The following is a 9,823-nucleotide window of genomic DNA, read 5'->3' as shown; positions in this document are numbered from 1 at the left end:
CACCCATATTATCAAAAATTATTAACAAAATCAGTTATATTCTGCTACAATTTATTCACTTAATGTAATCTAGTTAGTTGTGCAGATACATGATCTAATTCAATGCTGTAGTTGAGCTAGTCCTCTCAACCACAGTATGGTTCAACAATTCTTAAAAACTTCTTCATAATGTATATGTAAAATGTATGAATACCATCAAAAGAACATAACATTATTAAAATTGTCAAAAAATATATAAGTTTAGCAATTGTGCAACAATATGTCATTCGTTTCCCATTAATTAAAGAGTAAATGCAGTGTATTGACCATTAGATATGCCCAAGATTAGCTCGAGAACTTTCCCTTTTATATCAATCATTTTTAAGCATCAAGTATTACTTATTTTGATTCATTACTTGTCCTTGTCCACTTTTCTTGTTGTCAAAACAGTCCCATTAAAATATAGCATGGTATACTATTGAGCAAAATCATATTTTGACTTAGAAATATTAGAAAATTGCAACCCATTGATGCCACAGCGCATTCCTCAAGTTTGTAATATGACAAAAACATCGAGTCTAGTAGTCTGTGAAGATAGTACATTTTGCATAGAATTGGAAGAGCAGCACTTTGATGTACACAAATACATAAAATACAAAAAAAAATTTATGCTTTATAATAAAACAAATAGAAAATTTTCAACTTCAGTAAATTCAAATTTAAATATTCAAATTCATATTCACCTTGTACCTGAAAACAAATCCATTTGAAACTATAACAATCTATTTACCTTGGTAAAAGTATTTGTAAAATATTGGCAATGTATTTCAGTTAAGTTAAAAATGTACATGTATCTTGTAAGAAAAATTTGACACAGAAAATATGTTAACAAAAGTACTTATTACTTTGGTAGACATAATCTCATTCCATTTAATATGATTTCATCCAAATGGATAAATTAAACATAATTTTGCATTAACAATATAATATTTACTTGGAACTTAGAAAAAATAATTATTTCAAAGATACAGTATTAAAGTTTACATAAGCCTTGGTCTTCAAGCTAGATCACAATCTAGTTCACCTTGCACCTTTTAATATGTTCTCCTTTTTTTTATCAAATGCTAGCTTGTTATCTGTCCATAATATTTTGCTAGTCTAACATGTCATGCTTTTACAACAAACCATTGTCCTGGAAGTCCTTTTTGATTTTGTTGACATCCTCTTCACTGAGAGGCTGTAGAGGAGAGCGTGTGGGTCCTCCATAGTAGCCATACCACTCCATAGCAGCCTTCATGCCAGGGACACCATACTTCCTTGTTACCTGTGAGGAATTGACAAAAATATTATGATTTCTTTTACCTGAATCTTTTTTTTTTCCTTTGGACAACAAAAAATCCATAAATACACAAGAAAGTTAGCATTACAAAACCAACCAGATCAATTACAAACAAGATACAATAGAATTTCATGTTTTGCTTTTGTTATGATATTATTCTATATTCATTATATTCTTTTGGGATCTTTTCCTGATTTTTTTGAAATACAAACTGTAATGGAAAAACTTTCAATTGTGTCAGGTAGGTGGTTTTTACTTTTATCTAAAACGTTATTATAATCTCAACAAGACAAAACATAAATCATTATGATAAAAGTCTCTCTTTGCAGTATCTGAATACATTGGTTTTTTGATCATGCATGAATTAAGTACTTATACATAAGGAATCACATTCAATAAAAAGAACAGAAACACACTATATGCATTTGATGTCACACTTTTAAAAATTCATTATGAATAAAAATTCACAATAAAAAGTACACCGTGAAAAAAGAAAGTAAATGGCAAAACATACGTCTGTGTTGGGAACTATCAGCCTGTGCTGTAGGGTTAGGGCTTCTTTCTGCTGGCCTTGTTCAAATAAGGTCTGTACGTCACACACCTCCTGCCCCACTACATTAGCTAAGGCACAGATTCCACCCGAACAACCTGAAAAAAAAATACATGATACTCATACTTTTTGTTTGTTAGGAATATGGTACAAGAACAAGGGGCTATTACATACTCGGTCTCGCCACAACATAACATCAAGAACATATTTCTTAGAAAAAAATCTGTGGTTTTTTCAATGTTTGCAATTAAACTGCAAAACTAAGTTAAGCCTCCACTGACAGTCAATGACACTAAAGCATAATTATACCAGTAGTTATAATGCATGTCAGTGTTGACAAGGGTGAGGCGTATACGTAGTTTAAAAGGAAAGGGCTAAAAAGCAAACTTTTACTATCACTGCATTATGCAATAAATCTTTTCAGCAAATTGATGTTTCAATTACTTCTCTCAGTTGCTTTAGCATTTAATTAATTGAATAATGAGAAAGATCATTTACTAACTATGCAGATGTTTAAAAAACAATATCTATTCAATGAATTTAAACTAGTTTAGCTGGGTTATAAAGGAAAGAGTCCCATCAAGTAATCATCAGTATTAGGCAACTGGATAATAAGTATCAAACTACTAAAAAATTAAGAGAAAATACAATAAACATGTAGTCACAAATGACATTCATAATTTTTCTAGTTTTTTTTACTAAAAGCAGATGGTAAATTATGTTTCAGTAACACAAATAATCCTTGCTGCTATTTTGAAATACTATGTCACTGACATCAGCTGTTCCAAACTTCTCCATATAAAGGTATGCTATGCCCATATATGGTGGCATAACCATGTGTGTTTGTGTACAACACATCGATAGAAAACTAGGTCACTGTATGTAAACAATGGATATATAGGTCAAATTAAGGATACATTGTGCAGACCCCATTGCTCTCTCACCGGGACCAACCATGGACAACTAATCTCATCAGCTGATGGAATCGACCAAAAACCTTACTCTTGCCGCCTGGCCCTGACTAAATTTGCCATATATGGGCTGGCAAGTAAAGGTCCCTTTCTCAGCAAAGTTACCCTAGGGGTGGTTTACTCATTTTACAAAAGACCTCACAAAATTATTATAATTTATACATCAATATTTATCTGATTATGTTGAAATAATACAGACACATAACACAGTCAGTTTCAGTATATAAACCATACAATATATATTTATTCATATATAGCTCCCGATTAAAAAATTTGGAATTAATGGAAAATACTACCTGTGTCCTTAAATAATGGGCAATGCCATTCTTTCTTTTATTATCAAAAATAAGGCTGACATAATCAATATATAGCACTAGGTCTGCCTGACTTGTGATCCAGTGCTGCATATGTGTGCTACACTTAGGCTTCGTTCACATGCAATGTCTATTTTCTATTTTCTATTTTCTATTTTCGGTATGTCTTATGATCACGCTCTGTGCCCTGAACATCCCGCGGCGTAATTACTGGCAGCGCGAGCCAGTTACTTATAAGAAGCCAGCAATTACGCCGCGGGATATTCAGGGCACAGAGCGTGATCATAAGACATACCGAAAATAGAAAATAGAAAATAGAAAATAGACATTGCATGTGAACGAAGCCTTAGTACAAGCAGTCCAGGCAGTGGCAGACCTCTTTCTGCAGAAGGCCATCAGAGCAGGATTCTGAGTACCATCTCAGGAACGTTGACAAAACCTGTCTCTATTGCAAAACACTGTGCAGCATCAACAAAATGGATGAACTAGAAATGCCAGACTTCACCAAACCCTGGAAGCATGGCAACATCATCTTCATAGTAGAAGAGAAGAAAATCTATGCCAGTAAAGCTATACTGTCTATGTGGTCTCCAATGATGGATGCTATGTTTTCACATGATTTTGTGGAGAAGGAAGCAAAAGAGATCCCCCTACCTGGGAAGAACTATAATGATATGGCTGAACTGATGGCTGTCATCCACCCACCTCTTAAGCCTATAGATGGTAAGCATCATATATATATGGATACTAAAATATTGTTAGTAGTGAATGAAGGGCTGTTTATAATGTGTAATACTTGTATGTAGGGTTACAGCAAAACACTATCTGATGGTATTGATTTTCACTGTTATGCAATGCTGCAACATCCATCATACAACACTTATAACAGAACTCAATGTATCTTTATTATAATTCAGCACACTGTGTATTCACTTTATTCTTATTTTACCATTATATATAAATCTAGTATGCCATTAAAAACTATGTTCTCTGTATATGTCTCCAAAAGGCTGAGACAACAAAAATATTAGACAAAACATCAATAATGCACATTTGCAATCGTATTTTCATACTCAGCTATTGATCAGGTCTCTACATCATATTAAAGTACATTTTCTCTCATTAATATAATTAATCCTGGATAAATAAACGTACACAGTTTTTTTCTTTTCTTCTTTTATCTTTTGCTTATGAAGTGACTTGGTAATGTGTGCCTTACAAAACATGCAATTCCAAAACATGCAGAACTACAATTAACAATTTTCAAGAAACATTCAATATTTACATTAGCAAGACTTTTGGTACATTAAATTGAGATATGGTAATAAAATGGAAAAAATTGAAAAACATGGTTAATTTACTGAAATTGTGGGAGCTTTTAGCCCATTCCCATGGTGATGCATTGTAAAATGAATTCTCTCCTGACAATTCCAGATTCTAATGAGCAAACATTGATCCATTGACTTTAAGAGTTATGGTTCACAAATGTCCCTAAGTGATATAAACACTATTTCCAATAAAAAAAAAGGTTTAAAAAAGACTCATAATGTAAATGCAGTAGTTGATGGGCCAATTCAGTAAATAAATATCACAGATAATCTTAACATTTCATTTGCATAACAAAGTACAAAGCATCAGAAAACAACAAGTACATTAGGTCACTGGTGTAACCATTTAAGATTCATATTAACAATGACTATCTTAAAACTTTCAGATACCAATGTTTTTACAGTTCTTCCCCTGCTCCAAGAGTACCAATTCACAAAATTTGTTCATCAAGCAGAAGAGTTTCTTCTATCCAAGCCCTGCAGCATAAAAATCTTGGTGATAGCCCAGAAATATTATCTACCAAGACTGCTGGAGAAGTGCATAAAATATGCTGACTCAACCTCACTGTCCACACTTAAACAACAACCAGACTTTCGAGAAATAGGAACCGATGTTTTGGTCCAGATTCTTATGAATAAAGTAGAAAGCTATGAATCACTTGGGAATGACCTGAAAAGATTTCTCAAGAGTGTTGTTGTTGTCAATGATGTCAAACAACGGCCATATTCCTGTCAGCAGGTTGACGGGGATGATACTACATATCACCGTATAGGATCTCATCGCCAATGTCCCTCATGTACCAAATACATACATGATGAAGTGGAAAAGTTCTGTGCCAGACTTTAAATTTTTATGACACTTCAAATGCTACCAGAATGAAAACTATTATTATAATGGTTCCAGTTGTATGAATATTTTTTTTTCACTGAGAACATACACACACACACAGTTGGAAAAGTACTCTGATAAGTTGTATTAAATGTTCAATTTTGTTCATTTGACACTGTATAAATTGGACAATTCTATAGGAGCATAAAATATTTTTCGCTCCTGAACTTTAATTTTTTCTTTGTATTACTGGCAAAACTTTAATTAAAAACTATATTTATTTGGCACTGGTGTCTGTGATAGTTGTAGCTTTCAATTCACTTTTTCTGTAATAAGGTTGCAGAGTTTGTTGGAATGTATTTATTTTGAATGTAATAAAATATGATTAAAGCAATAATAACTCTTCCTTTGAGATTCAAAATTCCGCATGAAATACATTGTAAACAACGCGTGGAAATATATTCTATTGTATTTTACCACTGAAACGGCCGTTATTGTAGTAAAACTAAAATCTGTACTTGTCAATAGGGCTTTCGAGCCTTTCTTCCCAGTCATCAAGGCACTCGTTGCTAATGACGTAATGGTGTCACGCGGATTCTCGCATTCATTCGAGACCAAAATAAGATGGCGCCAAACGCATTAATGCGGACACAGACGTAAGTTGCGAGTTTTTGTACAGTACGTCGGATAACGAAAAGCCCGGAATGGCACACATTGTGGATATAAATGCATTTTTAACCAAAAGACGAATATATCTCATGAATCTTATATAGTGTTGTTGTTGTCTGCTTTTCCCGCGGTTTTAAGTAGGTCACCAGTGACTTTGCAATGTCAGAGAGAGAGCTCCGTCAGTTAAAATCTCTTAAGAGATTTTAACAAAAAACCGTACGTTTAGGAAAAAAACCCTGGATTAACTTTGAATGCAGGAATGGGGTCGTTGGCCATTGGTAAGTACGGGAAAATTGCCGTTTTTTCCAGGAAAATCCAATTTTTGGCCAAAACAAAGAGTTATTATGACTTTAAAAATATTTCTGGCTCTCCTGTGACCTCATCCACTGAAGAATTATTTAATATTCATTAAATACTCCAATTCTTTGGAAGTCCAATTTTGCAAAGATTTATGAATAACAAATGTAATAATGGTAAATATAACACAAAGGCACAACAATATACGTGAATTTTTTTTTTTAATTATCTTTCCCAACAAAAACAAAACAATGCAGGAGCATGTATCAAAGAAAAATTACAAGTTCCTGTAACTAAGGCAAAAACTAAATTAGTATTAATGAAAAGACCACTATCAAAAATATTCTTTTGAACTTTTAAAAGCTAAGAAACTTTTGTGGAAAAAACTTCAAAGATCCAATTGCATGTAATATCATGCTCTGTCTCATTGTCATCATCTACCTACACTCATCACCTATCTCCAGCCATCAACTACCACTACTGCCACCTATCTCCAGCCATCAACTACCACTACTGCCACCTATCTACAGCCATCAACTACCACTACTGCCACCTATCTCCAGCCATCAACTACCACTACTGCCACCTATCTACAGCAATCAACTACCACTACTGCCACCTATCTACAGCCATCAACTACCACTACTGCCACCTATCTACAGCTATGACTTACCTACTGCCAGAGCTGGAAGCAGAAAGCTTGCTGATCCTGCAATCACATGGAAATCCTGGCCAGCAGTCTTGTGCACAATATTTCCTAATTTTGCAACCTTGAATTCAAAATGAAACACATCTGTAATGTTCCCATAATACATTTTCTTAAGAAAATAGTGATAGAATGTAAACTTTTCAAATGTAACAAGATCCCTTTTCACCAAGCTTTAACTCACAAATGCAACACAAACATTTGTCTGTTTAAACTATGTACAAAAAAACTCAAAAAATTAAAAATGAAGAATTATACTAAAAGTTCTCAGCATACATTGAAACCAAAATACTGTATTATACATAAAATGAAAAATTCAGAAAGTTACTAATGAACAGAATGAAATGAAAAATTGAAGAAAAAAATACCCTTATCATACAGAGAAAAAAGGGAAAAGAAAATTAAATCTTGAGAATGGTATCTTACATCGCCTCCACTGTCTTTAAATCCTATTATATTAGGGTGTTTCGCCAGCTTAATGACCACCTCCCCAGACAGGTTAATGCCAGTATTACCTGGACAACTGTATAATATCACAGGCACTGGACAGTTATCAGCTACCTGGAAAATAATATCAAAAGGCATTGTATTTGTTACACGTGTATAAGAGACTTACAAGTCTGACCTGGTCAGCAAAACACACATTACAGTAGTTTTGTAGCCATTTGCAAAATATGTTTATATAGCAGTTAAAGTACTACACCAAAAACACTGATTAGACCCATAACAACAACATATATATAGCATATATATTGTCAATGAGAACCACACAAACTCATACTAGTAAATCTAAAGACTGAAGAACTCACTACTTTATCTTGACAATATTATACACCTTGCAAATGATGCTCACTTCACTATTCAACCACATCTGTTGTGCATGTGTAATTCAGGTAAATGGAAATGTCCCTGTCTATTTTGCCAACTTTACTATATAACTATTTGTACCATCAGACAACTGTACAACATACAACCTTATTTAATCTGAGCAATCTTCCTTGCACATATCTGGTCTCATCTTTAGTTTTAATATAAACAGCTTTATTCTGGAAATCTCTGAATTTGATAACAGTTATGGATCAAGGATATTAATGTGTCCTTACAGCAGTGTAATGTTTCTCCATTGCAAGGTCAGTCATACCATTCTTGTAATAGCAAGGAGTCACCACCAGTACTGCATCAGCACCAACTGCTGCCATCTTCTGGCTCAATGTGATAGTATCACGGGTGGCTGAAAATACAAATATGAGATATCTTAGTAACATGAAAACACACTTTAATGTAAGCCAATCCCATTATAAAAAAAATATATCGCTGTAGAAACATAAATATTGTTTAGTCTTGCAAGAATTATTTCAAAGTAGAGCTAAAATCATGGCAACCAATGTAAAAAAAATTTGATTTGTCTGGTTGAAAAGAGGGACTAACATAATTTTGAGGCAGAGTGTTTTAAATTATTCAAATTATACTTAAGCAAAAACATTGAGAGACCTTGCACCTGCAGAGCTGATGGCTTCCAGTTATTCAATTATTATTTAAGGCGCCCATACAGATGATGCTGAATTTTGCAAGGTATATATAGGGAATATTTTTTCTCATTTTTCAATTTTTTTTTACATCTTTTAAAATGTATTACATCTGTATGGTAGGAGGCCTTCATCAGACTGATGTGAGTATATGTATGTTATCACTGACTGCTAGGTGGCTCAGTGGCCAAGACCTTATGTCTGGTAGATTGACCTTCCAATATGGGATGTTCCCTATTCATGGGTGACATTTTGACATTTCTGCATTTAAAAGCAATGTTTAAAATCTCTTTTCCGGTTCATCTTTCACCAAAAAACCAAAGAAGGAGAAAGAGAGTTTTCTTTTTGTACATACATTCACAACCAGACCCAGCTATGATGAGTTTGGATTTCGGCACTATTTCTCTGACTCTCCTCACCATCTCCACTCTTTCTTCATATGTCATGTAGGCATACTCTCCATTTGAACCTTGCACTGTATACCCTGTGTAAGAAAAAACGGCTGGTTATTATATTGTCACTGGGGATATCATTTTACAAGTGTCTTGATAATGCCGTGTACTGGTATCAACCAGGGTCAATGGGAAAGTTTTAGGGACCATTCAGAATGAGTTATGTCAATTTAGCTGATGGACACTATCTCCACAGGAACTCTTGCTGATTGCAATCAGAATAAAATACTAACAGGCCTTCAGTTTCCAACATGAAATAAGTTGACAAAAGTCAATATGAACAATCCCTAATATGCTAAAATAATTAAATAAATAATGAGAATGATGCTTTAATTTGCAGTCTACAAAAAGCTTGTACTACGCGCATGTGTAGCAAAGTGGTCTCCATACCTGTCCATGTATACACATAGCAAATACACACAGTAATATAATACCCTGGTACACTACCCTGTTTACTGTAGCACGTCATATCATAAGTACTCTAACTCGTGCATCTGCTTTAATTTTGTCGTACAGAACCATAGAAACGATGAAACAACCATCTGGTTGCATACCTTTAAATGGAATAGTATCCCACTTTTTCAAATTATATTCCATCTTTTCGTAGCTAATATCTTCGTTGCTGTCGAAGGCAGTCGGGATGGGAGGATAAATGCCTCGCAGATTAAGCTTCTGTTGCGTCGACATGGTGCGGAGAATGACTCTAAATCCGTCTGATTTTGGACTAAGTTTGCCCAAATAAGCTTTTACGAAGGGCCGCAAGGACAGTGAAGAGAATGGGTTTAATTTCACCGCCATTCAATTAGTGTTGTTTTGCAAAGCCCTGCAACGTCCCTGGAAGTGTCTTATTTTACTTCCGGAAA

The 9,823-nt window shown here is 34.1% G+C and overlaps 2 protein-coding genes across 2 annotated transcripts; one reads left to right on the top strand and one right to left on the bottom strand.

Moving 5' to 3' along the window:
- Window positions 1-34: 34 nt before the first annotated feature.
- Window positions 35-9,820, bottom strand: LOC106170963 (4-hydroxy-2-oxoglutarate aldolase, mitochondrial). Its single transcript, XM_013551034.3, has 7 exons — window positions 9,515-9,820; window positions 8,864-8,992; window positions 8,086-8,213; window positions 7,409-7,543; window positions 6,950-7,046; window positions 1,833-1,966; window positions 35-1,303 (listed from the first exon to the last, which is right to left on the bottom strand). Exons 1-7 carry the CDS (start codon window positions 9,756-9,758, stop codon window positions 1,154-1,156), a joined length of 1,017 nt encoding a protein of 338 aa, XP_013406488.1. The 5' UTR covers window positions 9,759-9,820; the 3' UTR covers window positions 35-1,153.
- On the top strand, window positions 3,490-5,700 carry LOC106170964 (BTB and MATH domain-containing protein 38). The gene is made up of 2 exons (XM_013551035.3): window positions 3,490-3,876; window positions 4,868-5,700. Exons 1-2 carry the CDS (start codon window positions 3,630-3,632, stop codon window positions 5,326-5,328), a joined length of 708 nt encoding a protein of 235 aa, XP_013406489.2. The 5' UTR covers window positions 3,490-3,629; the 3' UTR covers window positions 5,329-5,700.
- Window positions 9,821-9,823: the final 3 nt, after the last annotated feature.

This window comes from Lingula anatina, chromosome 1, assembly GCF_051362555.1.
Source record: "Lingula anatina isolate TDL-2025a chromosome 1, LinAna3.0, whole genome shotgun sequence".
Lineage (NCBI taxonomy): Eukaryota > Metazoa > Brachiopoda > Lingulata > Lingulida > Lingulidae > Lingula > Lingula anatina.
This window is presented reverse-complemented; position numbering and strand designations above follow the sequence as displayed.

Coding starts and splice junctions, on each gene's coding strand:
- LOC106170964 (XM_013551035.3), top strand. CDS start 3,630: ATGGATGAACTAGAAATGCCAGACTTCACCAAACCCTGGAAGCATGGC. Junction 3,877..4,867: donor ACCTCTTAAGCCTATAGATG/GTAAGCATCATA, acceptor TAAAACTTTCAG/ATACCAATGTTTTTACAGTT.
- LOC106170963 (XM_013551034.3), bottom strand. CDS start 9,758: ATGGCGGTGAAATTAAACCCATTCTCTTCACTGTCCTTGCGGCCCTTC. Junction 8,993..9,514: donor GGATACTATTCCATTTAAAG/GTATGCAACCAG, acceptor TTTCTTACACAG/GGTATACAGTGCAAGGTTCA. Junction 1,304..1,832: donor TGATAGTTCCCAACACAGAC/GTATGTTTTGCC, acceptor AATTCCTCACAG/GTAACAAGGAAGTATGGTGT.